Source organism: Barbus barbus (assembly GCF_936440315.1).
Source record: "Barbus barbus genome assembly, chromosome: 13".
Lineage (NCBI taxonomy): Eukaryota > Metazoa > Chordata > Actinopteri > Cypriniformes > Cyprinidae > Barbus > Barbus barbus.
Genome location: NC_136741.1, coordinates 6,520,188 through 6,539,289, shown reverse-complemented (window position 1 = coordinate 6,539,289; position 19,102 = coordinate 6,520,188). Strand labels below are relative to the sequence as shown.

Sequence of the window (19,102 nt, the reverse complement as noted above, 5' to 3'; positions counted from 1 at the left end):
AAAGCTAGCGGGTTTAAACATCCTTTGGGAATTCAATTAAACATATAAATATAATTCCTATCATTTATTTGTGGCAAAGGACAACATTCGCTGATGTTGTACACAGATTGTGACAAAGGACGGGAAGTCATTGAAAACAGCTGTGAGAAAATATTATTTATGTTGTTGTCCAACCAAGTCTCATGGGTTGCAACCCCACAGTATGAAGGGTCATGAAAAGGTCGTGTAAATTTGATTATAGGACTCTATATTATAATTAATTCCTAAATGTGACCCTGGACCACAAAACCAGTCATAAGGGTCAATTTTAAAAAAAAATTTATTCCTCATATGAAAGCTGAATGGCCTAAATAAGCTTTCAGTGGTTTGTTAGGATAGGACAATATTTGGCTGAGATGTGAAAATCTGGAATCTGAGGGTGCAAAAATATCAAAATGCTGAGAAAATCGCCTTTAAAGTTGTCCAAATGTTCTTAGCAATGCATATTACTAAACAAAAATTAAGTTTTGATATATTTACAGTAGGAAATTTACAAAATATCTTCATGGAACATGATCTTTACTTAATATCTTAATGATTTTTGGCATAAAAGACAAAACAATAATTTTGACCCATTCAATGTATTGTTGGCTATTGCTGCAAATATACTCGTGCTACTTATTTTGTGGTTTTGTGGTCCAGGATCACATATGGTGTTACTCATTTGATGCTATGTAATTTGATAAACAATTAAATAAACTGCAAAGTGCTTTTTCTGTACCTGAGATTTATTAAAAAAAAATTATTTAGGGCTCCTGCGATGGGTAGGGGGGGGGGGCGTCCCGTCCCTGTGCGTTGAGCCGACCAGATGAACCAGTAGTTTCCAGTGCTGCCAGTCTTGTGCCAGCTGCTCTGCATCTTCCACAGCAACTCCATGTTGTTGGAGGTCGCCCGCAATGACGTCGAGCCATCGGGTGTGGGGTTTACCTCGTGGTTGTCTCCAGCCTGCGGCCCTCGGGTCAAACTGGAGAATGGCTCTCGTCGGATGGTCAGGAGGAAGGCGGAGGACATGGCCAAACCAGCAGGTGCGGCGTTGCGCAGTCAGGCAGGATGCTCTAGGCTGGCACGTGCGGGCTCTAAGCACTTGGTTGGAAACCCGCTGGGGCCACCTGATGTTCTCGATGGTTCTGAGAGCCCTGCTATCAAAGCCATCTAATCTTGCAGCCAGAGTCTTGTTTAAGGACCAAGTCTCTGAGCCGTAAAGCTGGATGGAGAGTACTGCTAAGTTGTAAATCCGGAGCTTCGTCTTGCGTGAGATGGTCTGGTGCCGCCAGAGTGGTTTCCAGAGAGACTGCAGGGCTGATGCAGCCAGGGCTCTTCTGCGGATAATCTCTGGTTTTAGGTCCCCGTTGTCTGTCACTATGGATCCCAGATACACAAAGTTCTTGACAGGCTCTACAATGTCATTACCAAGCCGCAGGGGAAGTGGATCCGGTCCGTCACCGACATATATGAACTTGGTTTTCGTCCAGCTCACCTGGAGGCCAAGCTTCTCAGCCTCTTCGCTGTATATGCCCAGAGCATCTCTCAGCTGGCTGTAGGACGTGCTGAACAGGATGGTGTCGTCAGCGTACTCCAGGTCAGTCAGGTGGTAGCTGCCGAAGGACACTCCAGGGACCCGCTCACAAACCCTGGACATCAGATGGTCAATGATGCAGTTGAAGAGGTCAGGAGCAGCCACGCAGCCCTGGTGAATGCCACTGGAGATGGGAAACCAGTTTGAGTCTCTGCCATTGATACGGACACAGCTCTGAGCGTTGCTATAAAGCAGCTTGAACAGGGCAACGATCTTGGGTGGTGCTCCAAGGGAGTGTAGAATACTCCACAGTGAAGCGTGGCAGACGGTGTCAAAGGCAGCCTTCAGATCTATGAACCCGATGTAAAGATGGCAATCTTTACGGAATTCGTAGGTCTTCTCTATCAACAAATGAACGGCGGAGATTTGATCTGTTGTGGAGCGGTTAGGCATGGAGCCAGCCTGCTGGGGACGGCGGCTGCTTCTGATGGCTGGGAGAGCACGAGTGAGCAAGATCCTGGTAAAGAGCTTGCCGGGGATGGAGAGAAGGGTAATGTCTCCGTGGTTGCCACAGACTAGCATGTCACCCTTACGTTTCCAGAAGGGCAGGATGACTCCTCTGGTCCAGTCGCTAGGAAGCCTCTCTGTCTCCCATGCCTCATTGAATATGTGGGTAAGCCACTCGACGATGCTTTCACCTCCTGATTTTAGCATCTCAGCGGATATTGCACAGATGCCGGGGGCTTTCCTGTTGTTAAGTTTTTTTAGAGTGGCTCTGACATCCTCAGATGTGACAGGGTCTGTACTGCAGGCAACACTAGGGGCTGCAGCGTTAGCGGCCGATGGTATGGTGGGATCAGCCGGGGAGGTACCATGCTGCAGAAGGAGGCTGAAGTGCTCTTTCCAGTGTTCGAGGCAGTTTGCTTCAGTTGCTATAAGGTTGCCATCAGAATCTTTCACCAGGGCTGTCTTGATGTGTGGGCCATTACGGGCTTGGCGCAGCAGACTGAAGACACGGCTGATGTTGTTGTTATTGGCTGCGGACTCTAGGTGTTTAGCTTCTGCTTGCCAGAACTTCTCCCTATCCTCGGCTATAGCCACATTGCGCTGGCGGTTCAGTCGCCGATACTCCGTCAGGTCACCTCGGAGCCGGGCCTCACGCCGCCGGTCGATGATGTCGAGTGTCCTCTCTGATATCCAAGGCTTTTTTGGGGAAGGTCGAGAGCATCCGAATACATTGTGAATTGACTGGATGACACTTTCCTTGAAGGTCTGCCAGTTCACCTTGTCAGTAGCCAGGTTATCGAAGTCTGTGTCGATGTTTGGATCACTGAGTAGGGAGGAGTCCAGGCGAGGCTGAGTCTTGGTGTGCTGGTTGGCTTGCAGCTTTAGCTTGAGCTGGGCCACCAGCAGACGATGGTCTGTGTTGCCAAGCTCTGCTCCTCGGTACACACGGCAGTTGGTGACATACGACTTCCAGCGTCGCGAGATGAGGATGTGGTCCAGTGCTTTCCTGGTTCTACCATCTGGGCTGTACCATGTCCAGTGATGGATGAGCTTCCGGGGAAACCAGGTATCACCGACACAGAAGTTGTTGTGGTGGCAGAGAAGGAGAAGGCGGTTACCGTTGTCGTTTGTGGACCTGTCAGCAAAGGTTGTGCCGACAGGTAAGCCTGTGGACCGATCGCTGCTAGACAGAGTGGCGTTGGCATCGTTGAGGATGATGGTGATGTCGTGTGGTGGGGCTTGGCCAACAGCCTGATGGAGTTTGTCAAAGGAGGCATCCTTCCCATCCTCATCAGCGTCATCGGTGGGGGCATAAGCAACGATTACTGTCATCTTGCCGTGTTAGTGAAGAAAGCGGGCCGACAGTAATCTGTCGCTCAGGGGTGTCCAGCTGATGAGGGACTTTTGGAGGGTCTTTGGGATGGCAAGTGCCACGCCATAAAGTCCTGTCCGTCTCTCGGGGCCACTCCAGAAGTAGCAATGGTCGCCTGCTGTTGTTTCACCATTGCCTTTCCATCGGACTTCACAGAGCCCTGCCAGGGTGATGTTATAGCGGCAGAGCTCTCGGGACAGCAGGGTGGCAGCTCCGGGGCGAAGGAGTGTCTGGACATTCCATGTGGCGACTCGGGTCCTGCGACGAAGGTTGATCCGTACTCGTTGGTCGGGGGCAGGCTGGGGTCTGTTACCGTGTTGGGCAGTCCGGCTTCTTTCTCTGATCGCTTTCGTAACAAAAGGGTTTCTCCTGGGTGGGGTGTTAGCCCTCCGCAGGATAGTCGGTTGGTGGGGCTGCCACCTCACAGCGTACCGACACGCTGGGGCCTTAGTTTGTCTGGAACCTATCCTGGAGACCGGCCCACCAAGGGGGACCCTACCAGGAGCAAGCTCCCGACGGTATCGCTCTCCAGGGTCACTGGAACACGCAAGCCCCCTCGCCACGTCAAGGCCAGACCCGAGAGAGGGACCTGAGATTTACAAATTTGTAATGAATAATATACATAGGGGCCTAATATATACATAATAATATACATTTTTATTTCTTTTATTTCTTTTTGCTCTCTGCTGTTAACATGCCTCGAAAAATGAAATGATGTTCATTATAATCGGAGTGCACATTTTTGTACTAAACTGTAAATGTGTGCATATATGCATTTAAATGAGTATATTAAGGCGTGTAATGCACCAGTCACTGTATATTAAATAAACGTCAAGCATATATAATGTGCATGATAATTCATATTAAGACATCCCAGACAAATTCACCATGCATTCAGTGTGCGGAAAAAAGTCAAGCCTCCATTCACCAACCTCAACATCATCTCATTCTAATCCACATTTCTTATGTTTGCTAATTACAGAGCCACTCATGTCCCTGTCTCCGATTATCATTTCGCATAAAAGGCACAAGTTTAGCATAAATTACGAATATTTCTGCATATTAGCCAGAGAAGCCATGACATGTTAATGGCCCTGGTGTCAAATGGCAGAGAAAATGAAAGAGAGATAATCTGACAGAATGAAAAATAGAAAGAATAAACACTGAAAGAGACTGAGAAAAGAAAGAGCACCTTGACATTTAGAATTGTTTTAATTACTTAAAGAGCTAGTTTTCATTTTAAATACACAGACGCATCTAAAAGCAGTATGAGCAAAATTCAAAGAATTCAAGATAGAGAACACTGACAACCAGCAATATTTTGCATGTAGTTAAAGAAAACAGGACTAAATGTGAAGTTGAGGTTGAAAAACTATGCATGTTGTGATTACAACAATTTCTAGATTATATTGTCCATTTCTAGACTAAATATAGTGTCTGTTTGTCTTTTCTGTCTGTCTGTCTGGGTAAGGGCAGGGAGAAGAGGCCATCCGCACAGCATTGTGGGGGTTAGAATGTGGTGACATCAGAGGAAATGTCAGAGATTGTGGGAGGTAACGTTAAAGAGAAACTCAGCTCCATGCCTGAAAGCCTAACTGACATTTTTGGACAGTCGGAAAGGTCAGGCATACCTTCAGATGAAAACTATTACTCCTTCTGCAGTACACACAGCTGGGTAAAATAATATCATGTTTTTTTTACCATATTTGCGTTTCATGCTCATGTGTGTTGCTCCATAACCATGAATGACAATTCATATATCATACAGTATTACATAAATAAATGCACCATGAAAATAAATGATTTTATATATATGTATGCACCACCAGTTGATTTATATAAATTCATATTATATTAGTTTCATTTATTATTTGTGGTGTCCTCCTTGAAGCAATACACATGAGCATGAAACTCAAGTATACGGTATAAATTACTTGTATGCATGTATAGATATCATATTTACTCGACTTTGTTTAGGATTTTATGCTCATGCTCAAGATTTAATGCTCATGTGTGATGCTCCCAGGAGAATAAATCATTAATTCTTACACACACACACACTTAATATGTGCATAATGTTGATATATTTATTTTAATGGGTAAACTTTAGTATTTTTACATTCATTTTCATGGAGAGAAGATATAATATGACATAATACATACACATTATTAATACCACTGTCCTGAATTGTTTCTGTTAGGCTCAACAACCCATCATAGTCTAACGGATTTCAAACAAAATCTTGTTTTTATCGTACGTTTCATGCTTGTGTGTTGATCCCAAGATGATACCATGAAAATTAATTTAAAATGGATTTAAATTACTTATATGTACATGGTTATTAATATGTGTGTGTGAAAGAGAATATATTCAGAGTCTACATATACCGTGTATAATGTTAAACTACAGGTCAAAACTGTTACTTTTGGCTGCTGTGCCATTGAACTCAGCGACCCATCATAGTCTAATAGATTTCACTGGATTTTTAAGTGCAGATATCTGTCAGACAGTTTCATCTGAGGCCTGTTCCATCTGAGACAGACTTTATGTAAATAAGTTTGGCTCTGATTGTTAATTAGGGCTTTAGGTGATCAGTATTCATGAGTGTGCATGGTGCACTGCTCTCGCCGGGTGTGCCTGTGCTGCGCGGGGGTTGGGGGAGTGCTGATCTGGCTTCAGTGACCAGTAGGAAGTATGCGCACCACAAACTTGCCAGAATACTGATGAGGGAGGTGAGAAAGGCACCAGTCCACCAGGGAGAACTAGACGCTTCCTCCATCTCATGCACCACCAGTGGACTTTACACAAGGTGCATATTTTAACGTGAGAGCGTTTCGATCAGTTCCTCTGCATACTTACACACGCGTAAACCAAACTAGCTTCATAAAATAGAAAACATGCATGGGTCAGATGACCAATAAAGCCCACCTAACCCCCAATCGGCTTTGGCAAACATATACCCGCAGTGTTTACGGCCACACGTGGGTTTCAATAGGCCAATTTGATGAAAAGCCCCTCATTGTGCTTAGCGGGGTCCATTCAATCAGCCGTGCCTGTACACACCACAGAGAGGGGTCTCAGAGGGCAGGAAAACACGCCTTGAAAATGAGAGGAGGAAAATCTGAAATGGCTGAAGGTCTAAAAGGTGGAGATGCAACCACTCTGCAGGCTGTTGCGGCCTTGAGAGAGTCCTCTTCAAACAAAAAGCCAGGTAGATAAATAAACTGCATCCTTTTTTTTCTACATCCAGTCTTTGACTGCCCAGAGAATAAAGCAACACCGAAAGCTTTTTCCCTCAGTTTTATGAAGTCTATAAACTTGTCTTGACGGACAGAAAAGATGTTACTTGCAGAAAGCAGTAGGTATTTAAAAACACACAAAACACTGTCTCGCTTGGTAAAAAGCGCTCGTCTGTGATTTAACCTTTGTGTTTGTCGTTAAGAAAGTGACAGTTGAATGGATCTGCAAAGTACGTGAATTACATCTGGATCAGCGAGGGAAAAAGTGTTTGACTTGTCTTTGACAAAAACACACATGCACAATTCACAGTTCTCAAGCACTTTTAGCACTCTTGGTATATACTGCCCCCTGGTGATCCTTACAGTTACATTAAATGAGTTTACACCATACAAATTGCACTTAGATATGACAACAGTATGGTTAAAAAACATGTGACAAGAATGATCAATCACTGGGAATGCTAACAGACATCGCTTTCTCCGCGTATAGACCTATTATAGACTTGCTGGAACCCAAGCCATATACAAGGATGAATATGTAATAGATTCTTGGGACCAAAGAGCAACACTGACAATGTGCTAACAATCACTCAGGATTTCTTACAATTCACAACATTTTACCATCATGGTTTTCACAATTTTAATATGGAAAAGCACATTAGACTGGAGCTATGGTGCTTTTTGGAGTTTTTTCTTTTTTGACTGGAGCTGTGTGGATTACTTGTGAATTATTACTATGTTTTTATCAGCTGTTTGGACTCATTTTGATGGCACCCATTCCCTGCAGAGGATCCATTGGTGAGCAAGTGATGTAATAAATCTCAAAAATCAGTCATGACGGAGGAGGAAACTCATCTTCAGTAAATTGTAAATTCAGTAAATTCAGTAAACTGGACAAATTTTGGGTGAACTATTCCTTTAACAGCACCGCCCACTTGGCATTATATTTTTCTCTAAATCTGAAAAGATGACAACGAACAAATTGAAGTTTACGAATAAATGTTATTTATTTGAGCTCAAAAATACAAAAAGACAACATGTAGAAAACAGTATCCTGACAAGTTTATCAGAACTAATTTCTCTGAGGGAAAAAAAAAAATACAATAAAAACAAAGACTTTAACCCTGCAATACAATCTTTCATTAAAATAATAATAAAAAATAAAAAAATTACACATGAATACATGCATGTATCCCGTTGAGGCAAAGTTTACTCTTGGCATCATATTGTTCCTGTGAGTCAATTAAAAGGCTGCAAAAATCCTTCCTGAAAGCATCAGTGAAACCAGTCAACAAAACAGGAAAATGCAGGTAAAGCTTTCAAAATGTTTATCGTCGTCTTTCAAAAGTATTCATCAAGCTAAAAACATAGAATCAGAAGAATCAGATAATCTTAGGAGTAGTTTAAATAGTGTCCCATTCATTCTGGTGAAGAACCCCTCTTCCTCATTTATGAACACTCCCATATTCAGACTAGCCATCAATTACCTGGAAAAAAAAAAAACAAGACACCATACTAAGTCCCATCGTTCTGCAAGACTCTTACCGGCAGCTTTATATTTTCTGGAGCCAGGTTTGAAAGCCAGAACCAGGTCCATTTTTAGCACACGTCAGTCATTCAGGAAGCCACATGCAGTACATTATATGGTTGTACACTGAACATACACTTACTCCATAATCAGTGATGGAAGTTACACATTTAGTTGAGGTGTCATTAGATTCAGTCATTTCAAAAAGTAATTTTCAAAACACTCACGCCATGACCGCTGGAATTAGTCAAAGTTTACATCAAAAACTATAAATGTGAAACGCACACAAAAGGATGCTTAAAGGAAGGAAGATGCCCATTAAATAAATGAGACTATTATGAGTGTCAGACATCATTTACATTACAAACTACACGTACATAACTCATCCTTGACCCAGACACACCTTGCCCTTGCGACAATGAAGTAACCAACACATCTGGAAGACGCCTATACGTTCTTTTAATCCTGTTAGGTTTCCGGTCAGGCAACAAAAGATAAACTACGTTACTGTCCCAAATGCTCACTGGCTGCCTTTATTTGATCAAAAATACAGTAAAAACACAAATATTGTGAAATACTGTATTACAATTGAAGATATATTTTCCATTTTAATTTACTTTAAAATGTCATTTGCAAAGCTGAATTGTCAGCATCATTACTCCAGTCTTCAGAATGACAGAAATTCCCTCAGAAATCCCTCAGAAATTATTCTAATATGCCGATTTGCTGCTCAAAAAACATTTCTTATTATCAATGTTGAAAACATTGTGGAAAAAATTCTTTGTTGAAATGAACGTTCAGCATAAATTTTGGAATGGTAGTGTGTTGGTTGACAATGCAAAGCAAGGGCTTTCAGTGTAATTTGGCAATTGCTCCCTGTAATTATTGACAAACAAAAATGTTGACCCACTCAATATTAATATTTCAGTGATATCTATCGGTTTACTCACTGTGTGTGTTCATGGGCAGCTCCTGTCTCCTGGAGCAGTTGGGATCCAGGCCTGGTTTGGAGCGCTTAGCTTTCTGAAATACAGCCAAGGCGAAAAGAGACACTGTTGCAGGAGGGCAGGGGTCAAAGCTTGAATGAGATTTAGATAAAAAGGAGGTTCTATGAGGTTCTGGATTAGAGCTGCAGATGTTTTCAGCACTAGAGACGTTTGGATCAGTTTGGGTTGAGGGGGATTTCGGTTTGGAGAAGTGAAGATAAGATGCATAGTTGGGCTTAGAGTCCAAGTTTGCATATTGGTCAATGTCTTCATCATAAATCCGCATTTCCTGCTTACTCCTGTTTTCTTCGTCCTCTTTATTTTGACTATTATTGTCATCACAGTAGACAGGTGGTGGAGGTGATGGGAAGTCCATTTCTTGCATTGTCTCTTCTTGATTGTTTTTTAATTCTCTTTGAATCCTTCCCCAAACATCTAATTTTTTCAAACCACCATTATCACCACTTAGAAGCTTCCTTCTCCTCTCTTTGTATTTTTCTACCCAATCCCTTTCTTCTCCAGTTTCCACCAAAGCATGTTCTTCCATCTCCTCTTGCTCCACAGGGCCTGACTTTGGATCGATTTGGGACCTGTCAGCAAGTTTATCAGCTGGCTGTGAAGGATAAGCCCAATTGCCTTTTAGTTCTAGATTATTCATCGTGCTGCCTAAATGTTCTAGCTTACCAAGGCCTCTTAGGCGTGATTCTGAACTCTCTAGCTCCATGTCTTCTGGATAAATACATTGGTCCTCTTCATTTTCAAGTTCCAAATTCTCACTCTCTACATCTGTCCAAGTTTGATTCTCTTGCTCCACAGGCAGTAGATGTAGAACCTCTGGTAAGTGGTTGCTTTTATCTGAACCCTTGCACCCACTTCTAAAAGGTTCAGTTGGGACTGCTTCCAAAAGCTCTGTGGTGGGGATCTCAAGTGCATCTGGGTCTCCAGGGCACAGCTCTTGTTCGACTTTAGCGGTGTCGGGTGTCTGTAAGGTTAGTGGCACCTCAAAACATTGCCTGCTCTGCTGACGTCTCTGGGGAACCACAGTGAAGGAGGTCAAACCTTCTCTCTCAAAGGGGTTTCTCAGCAGCTGACAGCCAGAAAGTGCCTTAAGCTCAGCCTCAGGGGTGTGATGCTCAGAAAACAAACCTGTAGAAGAATCTTCTGATAGCTGATGCTGGGATATATAAGAACTACAGAGGAAAATGAGAAGAAATCAGTAATCAGTTACTTCAAGAACACAAGAAATGAACAGTGAAAAAACAAATATCTAAAAAGGTAAATTTCTATATTTCTAAAAGGAAGTTCAAATCAAGAAATGAATTCAGCAAAATGAACTTACTTAGCAGAAGATAGCGTTCTCTGTTGCCGTGCCTGCAGAGATTCTGCAAGTTCACTCATAACTTTAGCGATTGCAGGGCAGTGGTCAGGAATGCGAGCTCTGTATTTGTCTGAACTCTTGTCATCTCCTACTGAAGCGAAACACAGTGTTATGACAAAGATGCTGTAGTGTTTTTATGAGTCTGTCTTGTGTATAAAACCATCTCATCTACAACCTCTCACTAATATAGCACCTTGGCAAAACAAACAGCACAGTGTACAGTATGTATTTAATTTATTCAAATATGAATCAACATTAGTAATCTTCATTTCAAAAAGTTAATTTGGCAAAAAAAAAAAGAAATTCTGTCTGAAGAAAAAAAAAAAACAAGACAATCACACAGAATGTTAATACAAATTTAACATTAAAATGTTTCTAACAATAAGCAAAATTATAAAACCGGTTTAATTAAAGATGTTGGATGGGGCTGATTAATACATTTGGAATTTCTGAAGTTTTAATAATTTGACAAATTCTTAAAAGCATCCCTTATGACACTGACATATTTAAAAAAAATAATAATAATAATAATAATAATTTACATTTAATAAAGCTGAACTGCAATTATATAGACTCATTACAACCGTCTTTGGAGCTGTGGCTCAAGATTAAGGCACAAATATTGTGATAAAGTGCTACAGATTTGCCTGACAAACACTGAAATGACTTTACAATAAAAAAAACAACTAAAACATACAAACACTACATTGAAACCCATATGTCTAAGGCAGTAAATTGACCCGAGTGTGTTACTTCATCCTCTAGTCTACAATACTACATTGTTTATACAAGGTGATTTAACAAGGTGAAAGAGACATCACATTACAGTTTAAAGCAACAGTGACATTAAACAAGGAAGCCAATTAAATAACAGAACAAGCAATGTGCATAAGACATGAAGGCTATGTAAAGACACAGAGGACAAATAGCCCATCACCGATGAAAGCAGGAACAGAGAAGCATGCATGGAGGAGGAGGAGGAAAGGAGACAGCGCTGCCTGTTAGGCTCCCCCTCCTGGTAGTACAGTGTAAAACAAGAGCAAATAATTAATCCAACACAGTTGGGAAACAGAAAGACAGTATTCATTCTCACATTTGTGACACAAGCTTGATTCTATGCTGAAATTGCAAGTACTTGGCATCTAAACCAGCACTAGCATGCAAACAAGTGTTCGCAAATGCTTAAACACAGAAAACTAAGAGAACCCTTATGAACAAAAATAAATGCGTACCTTTATCTGAATCGGACGGGGTGGGGCCATCACACGGAGGCGGCGGAGCTCTCCGTTTAGTCCTTTTAAGGGAGGACTCTGTGGATGAGATACGGCTGAGCTGACCCTGAGCAACGCACAAATATGTTATGTTTGGTATAAAATACTAACACACTGCTTAATGCATATTGCACAGTAAATACTTGAAGTGAAACAGTATGCATTATTCAATTTAAACAATAAATTGTCAGTTGTTTAATTTAAGAAAATTTCATTCCGTTTGAAAATGTATTAACTTTTGGCAAATAAAATAATGAGTAAAACATAAGATGTTAAAAATTGCAGCTGTTGTTACAAGCTCATTCGTCACAGTGGACATTGAGGGTCAAACTGAGCGCATTGCACTGTGGGATACAATAATTAATTCAGTTTTTTTCTTCTATACTATTTTTTTTGCAAATTAAGTAGGTATATATAGTATTCCAAACACAAATTTGAATATTATGGATAATATGCACTGCAGAAAAATAGCATGCCATTCAAAACATGCCTCAGAACCATACACGTACAAACTATTTTATTTTAATTATACTACCATTTAACTATAAAACTGGATTCTGATCAGCAAAACTGCACGTTCCTGCATGACAGTGTTGTTATTGTTCACGAAAATTTAAATTCAATTCAATTTCATTTAATTAAAGCTGAAATTAAATATTAGATAAAGAATGTGCAATAATAAAATCATTTAAAAAATAATCAAAGCTAAATAGGAATATTAAAAAAAAAGCCCAAAACACAAGTTAATTCAAAATTTCAATGAATACTATAATAGAATGCAAATAATAATAAAACAACACTGATGCATGCAAATATGAATATTGAATGGCCAAGGGTACAGGTGTGTTTGGACTGGTGTGGAGATGCCCACAGCAATCCCACCTGTTTTCTAGCAGAGTCACTCTCTAATAGGTCGTAAAAGTCTCTGGTGTGATGCCCACAGGCGACACTCAGGGACGCCGTCATAGGAGGCCGTGGAGCACGTCTCTTCTTTGGCATGTCGGCAGGGACCATGGGTAAGGCTGAGTGACCGTTAACACCATTCACCCTGTCCGCACATTGGCCGTTCCGTTCAGGAGAGTTTGGAGCACTGCCAATCACAGCCTGTAGAAGAGGAAAAAAACAAATCACTGAATGTTTATAGGAGTCGAAAGTTACAGAAAAGGACAATTTTTTCAAAATGCAAACCATATCAATGTGCATAAACATGAGGCAAGATAAACAGATGCAAAGGAAAGCCGAAACATAAGCAGATGCAGAGACAGATGGGTGGACCGGTACAAGTGTTTTACAATGTTACAGTTTGGTTATGATATTTCCCCTTATCATTTCCTAAATATGACAACCAGCAGGTTGCAAAACCAGACAGACTGACAGGTGTACAAACCTGCTCAGGTGTTTTCTTGTTCTTCTTGAATAAACCAAAGAAACCTTTGTTTCCCTTCTCTCTGTGTTTTTTCTCTTTAACTGAGGATTTCTGCTCATCCTCACCACCTGGTCAAACACAAAAGAGCTTCTCAAACTTTTGTGGACAAACCTCAGCAGTGCGGAAATTGCTGGTGCAGTATATAAAGATTTTATTTTTCTTACAAAATGTTTTTTTTTAATTTCCTAACCTTTAATTTCTTTGGCATACAGCTCCCTGATTCCATAGTCATTGAGTGTTTTGGTGAGATCCAGAGGTTCCTCTGATTGATGGGTCCTCAGTAAGATGGTGGCATCAGGGTCGAACTCACACTTCTCACACACTGTGGGCATCAGCTCAACCAGTGGCACTGTAGGATTGACCCGTGCTACTGCCTTATGGGACTTCTTGTAGTTTACCAGAAGACGAACTGTTGCCTGGGAAATTAAATTTTTAAAGTGTTCAATCTTATGACAGATTTAAAGTGACTTTAGACACACCTTGTGTTCAACACCTGGGCGACCTACTATAAAAGTATGACAATTCAGACTCAGCAATATACACTTGTTTTATGCACCAAAAGGGTCCAAATCCCAAGATTAACTGCTTGATATTTTACAAAACCCACTAAAAAAATTATTTTAAGATGATATGCAATCAAGGTAAAATGATAAGATATGGATATAAAGCTTTCAATTAGACTTACCACAGGAACATGAGGTTTCTTCTTGTTATCACATCCTTTAGTTTGCAGGACAACTCTTTCAAACTCAAGAGACCCAATCATGGAATTGGGTTTGAAATTGATGTGGTTTTGATTTGTGGAAATAAGCTTAATGGCATGATCCGATGGAACGAGATGGTGTTGAGCACACAGTATAACCAAAACATCCATAACTGGTTTACTGCAAGTGCACAGACATAAATCATTTAAAATATGACCGGACGGTCATTTCAGTGCAAAAATTGGTGAAAATGTGCAATATCACTCTTATTGTTTCCCTCTTGCTCACCTGCCATGCACTGTGGCTGTGGTCTCCTGTCCTCCTGGGAGCAGTACAGTCAGAGTGATGTCCCTGTCTATGAGATCTTCTTGGGGATCCATAGATGCGTGCTATAGATAGTATGAAGGACAGATGACAGTGTAGATTTGGGTTGTCCTATTGATGAAGCAGAAAAATTAATTGATGGGTTATTCAAAGAACACCTTATATAATTCATCCAAGTAGGAATGATATGGGAAACCATCCAGATACAGTCACTCATGGATTTGCTTTTCTGGATGTACTGTAGCTCTTTAGAAAAGAGGCAATTTCGGCAACCACACACTCATGGCAGAATGGAGATGGTCCTTACTACAGAACACAAGATCCAGGGGGCGAGGTTGGATCCAGATCCAACTCCTCCCACCTTAAATATACCTAAACCTACCCGTCTCCACCCCCTGATCCCTAAACCCACCCATCCCCACCCCTAAACCTACCCGTCTCCACCCCCTGATCCCTAAACCCACCCATCCCCACCCCTAAACCTACCAGTCTCCACTAGGGCTGCCATTTTTATCGATAATTTATTGATTAATCGATTAATCTAGACGATTAATTTCCCGCAAAAAAAATCTATAATTTTACTTAAGAATATATTATTAAACCAAATGAAATCCAAATTTCTATGAAATCCTTTTTAAAGCAAAAGTAAAGTGCAACAGAGTGCAAGTAAGTGTCCATCTCATAGTTCAAATCAGTGAAATCAAAGTTCAGTATTATAGTGCGAGAATGACAACATATCCACATGTTCTAGTCTAATAATAATAAAATTATAAATAAATAAAAAAAACACTTTAATTTAGAGTATTTACCAGAAATATTATTTACCAGAATTTATTTAGGTGAAAAATGTTTCTGAAACAAATTTTTTTTATATAAAAATCAATTAATTGGAGATGCTTTTGATTATTACAATTTAATGGAACCATTAAAATGGAATCCAGAAAATAATGGAAAACAGAATTTGGTAAAGATAAAACTGTAAAACTCAATTAATTAGACAGGCTTTTTGATTAATATAATTTAATCTAACCATTAAAACAGAGTATAGAAAAATGTAAATGGAAAAAACAGAATTTGAAAATAAAACTGATTTCATAGGGCCCTATAATTATAATAAATCGTTTTGTGGTAATAATAAACCGATGTAAGTGAACAATAGCTTTTAAAAAGACTTAAAATACATATATAATAGCAATGATGCGATAATTAGTTCAAATAAAGTATCAAAAGCAAGAAATCATATGGTTTTATTGAACAGAACTGTTAAAATACATAAATATATTAAAAACTTAATGTACATTACGCATTACAACAAAGACCTGCAGGGGCGCCAACAGGCTGATGATTATTTTTACACATTAATGCGCGATCCAATCATTGTTTAATATTGACCAGGCACCATTTAATTCAAATGTCCACTTAATCTTTAATGTTTGGCCATTTCTTTAGGACAGATATGCTAGCCACTGTGTTTGTGTAGATTTATAAATGATTTACCTTACAAATCCGATGAAATGGGAATGTTGCGCTCCCAGATGAACGCTATAATAAACCCAAACTCACAACAACATGCAGAGATGAGTTTGAGACGCTCCACATGTAAATAATAACAGTTTCTGCTGAACTGTGAGACGCACGTACTTAACCTGCACGCATGGAAATAATTAAAGCATATACTGTATTAGAACTGTATCGCGTATAATTATTTAATTAAATCATAGCGTTTGTGAATTCATGTTTAAATTATGATTTTTAAATGGGTTTAATATCGTGCAGCCTTAGAAAATAGTCTAATAATGTGTTTTATGGATTTTCGAATCGCGACAGCCCTAATCTCCACCCCCTAGATGTGGATCCAAGACCGCCCCCTGGATCTTTGTTCTGCAGTGAGGGGCTACTGGATGAATCACATCACCAACCTGTGTGAAATCCGCTCCGTCTCTCAGCTACAGCTGTGCAGGGGAAATTTCCAGATATGTTCCATTGACTGAACTTTCTGCTGTGGGCACTGTTAGACATGGAATCACATTTTACATTTGCTTTAAGCAGTAAAAGCACAAATCCCATGTTCTTTGGAGCAATAACACTCTGATGTCTTTGGCTTAGTATATCAACTAAAACAAACTTGGTTAAATGTACTTTTAATGTTATGTTACACATCGATTGCCTCAAAGCCCCCCTCCAAACAACAGTTAATTGTAGAAATTAATATAATTGTTTTAGTTATTAATTTGATTAAAATGCATTTAACTCTGTCCCACAATTCTCTCACAACCTCCAACGCAGAAGACAAGTTAATAATTCCTAATTCGTACATTACCGCTCAATTTACGGAAATTAAAACTTTTATTCAGCAAGGATGCATTAAATCAAATTGAAGTAACATTAAAGACTGGCTGCTAAAAGTTCAGCTTTTCCATCACAAGAATAAGTTACATTTTAAAATATATTAGAACATCTTATTGTAATATTTCATAATTAATGCTTTATTTGAGATCAAATAAATGCAGCCTTAAAGATTTTTAAAATTGCGGTGTACTTAACTGTAGTGTATATTTTCACATAAATTGTGTTAATTTTACAATATCCAAACTATTCAACACTTTAACAAGAAAAGAGAACAATTTTAGTTTTTTTTTTTTCTACACACCAATATTTGATGCCAAAGCAGCTTGCTCAGCTTGAAATGTGCAACCTTGTTACTAATCCTGGAGTATTTTCTTATCTTATCCAAATCTTTAACCTACATTTTATTTATTTATTTATATATATATATATATATATATATATATATATATATATATATATATGTTTAATTAATGCACAAATCAAGGTTTTAAAGTGCATTCAGGCATGTTTTAAATTGATAACCGTGATAAGGTCCTGTTTTACCCTTTTCGTTGATACATACCCAAACAAAATCACGTCAATATCCCAACTAACTCCAAATTGGAGTAAAACAAAATAACTGAAAAAGGAGTTTAATTAATAAATAGCTATTCTGAATGTGACGAAAAAAAATAATAATAAAGTTGGAAAGCCATCGCCTTTGGGTGTGTATGGTGCTCGTTTGCTGGAGCGTCACGTTTATCATATCTGGGAGTGAGCTCTACTTCACGCCTCCCCGCCGCTGATCATCGGTGCAAAGCGGAGAAATGCTCATCAACCCACGCGTATTTCCCACGAGAATGAACTCGACAAACGCCTATTAAAACGCCAAACGCACGTGCACCTGGTGCGCATTTAGCGACCATGGCAATCCAACCCTCAGTAAGGGCACTCAGAAATCCACATTTGGTTCTTAAATACACAGACATTAAACCTATGCTAATTTAATTCTTCGTTCGTTCACAAATTGAAATTTTAATACTTACTACACATTCACAACAAGCTTAAAGGGTTTGTTACATGGCAGCAGGATTAACTTGAGTACTATCAGTAGCTAGCTCACCGATACGCACGTAAAGTTTTGGACACAATTACGCAATGTGTGGCACCTGTATCTTATTCAAATCCTTACCTTACTTATCTTCAGTCCTCTATAAGGTGGTTCTTCCAACAACTGCCGCTTAAAAACAAAAGAAGGACTAAATGAGAAAAGAAACAAGTGCTGCAAAGACAAGCTTTGGTAATCCTCTAGTGTTGTCAGTAGCCTACCTTATGGACATGCCCAGTGCTGTGACATCAACAAATCTGTTTCCTGTGTGCGCGCGCGCGTGTGTGAAAGAAAGCGAGACAGTGATATAACATTCTGTTTTCAGTTGACATGATTTAGATTTTACTCAAAACTACATTTAAAAATAATATTTTTTGTTGAAGAAAAATATATGAAAGAAACATTTTGTTTGTTAATGAGTGAATGTGGTTAGTGATGTTTGTCACTAAATAATGTTTTAAATGTTTGAGGGAAGCTGTGTGAGAGAAAGATGGTGCGTGGGCATGAATGAATCAAGCTACTTGTGTTTAATGCACTAGCAATCTTCAAGAACTGGTGGCCAATCACATGACGGATGAGTAATCAGCTTATGGTGTTTTCTCAGAGTGTGCAAAAGAGTCAGCTGCGGTCGTTGATTAATTTCAACACATTTTGCTTGCTCAGTAGGGCCACACAGAAGTGCAGTAATTCATCACTTTCATCCAGCACGAAAATTTTTTGGTATTTCTGTAAGCATGACAGAGGTTTCTATTCTCCACAGCTTTGAAGAACACGGTCAAGGACTCTTCAGTAATTATGTAACATGTATGCTACAAAAATGCTTCAGTCATTTAAAGGACTGTGAGTTCATTGTATCAAAGGAGCACACACACACACACACACAAAGATGCACAAATATAGCCTTGTGTACATGTGTTTACATTTGGGGTTGATAACATGACCTCATTCCCTTCACTGGCGGGTCACAATGCCATCTCTCAATAGACTGTTTATTTCACACATCCTCTGACCAGCGGCCAGCTCCACAAAGAAAAGCCAGGCCTTGAATCTTTTCTCATGTGTCTGTTTGCATTTCTGGTCATGTGCTTATTCTGGCATCTGAAGTGATATTCATGAACTTGTGTATGTTTAGTGTCAGTGGGTGAGTAGAGATATTCAGCAGAGCCATTCTAATGAAGGCATGTACTGCCACACTTTAGTGCTAATGTAACTGTGCTGTGTGTGTATACTTTAGGACTAGGCTATTTATATTTTAGGGTATTTTATATATTAGCAAATATAGACCATTTTAATCTAATGAAAAATTATGATGCTGTATTTTTCTTTGAAGAAAATACGAATTTGAAGAATCTCAAGTCAATTTGCATTTACAGCA

At 39.7% G+C, this 19,102-nt stretch overlaps 1 protein-coding gene across 1 annotated transcript; it reads right to left on the bottom strand.

The window, feature by feature from the left end:
• Positions 1 to 7,658: 7,658 nt before the first annotated feature.
• Positions 7,659 to 17,950, bottom strand: LOC306879103 (uncharacterized protein). The gene is made up of 11 exons (XM_079431812.1): positions 17,812 to 17,950; positions 16,211 to 16,299; positions 14,256 to 14,402; positions 13,949 to 14,147; positions 13,454 to 13,679; positions 13,225 to 13,331; positions 12,720 to 12,941; positions 11,799 to 11,904; positions 10,528 to 10,657; positions 9,153 to 10,378; positions 7,659 to 8,161 (listed from the first exon to the last, which is right to left on the bottom strand). Exons 3-11 carry the CDS (start codon positions 14,345 to 14,347, stop codon positions 8,154 to 8,156), a joined length of 2,316 nt encoding a protein of 771 aa, XP_079287938.1. The 5' UTR covers positions 14,348 to 14,402; positions 16,211 to 16,299; positions 17,812 to 17,950; the 3' UTR covers positions 7,659 to 8,153.
• Between the last annotated feature and the right edge of the window lie 1,152 nt (positions 17,951 to 19,102).

Coding starts and splice junctions, on each gene's coding strand:
- LOC306879103 (XM_079431812.1), bottom strand. CDS start 14,347: ATGGATCCCCAAGAAGATCTCATAGACAGGGACATCACTCTGACTGTA. Junction 13,332..13,453: donor GTATGCCAAAGAAATTAAAG/GTTAGGAAATTA, acceptor GTGTTTGACCAG/GTGGTGAGGATGAGCAGAAA. Junction 11,905..12,719: donor GTGACTCTGCTAGAAAACAG/GTGGGATTGCTG, acceptor TGCGTTGCTCAG/GGTCAGCTCAGCCGTATCTC.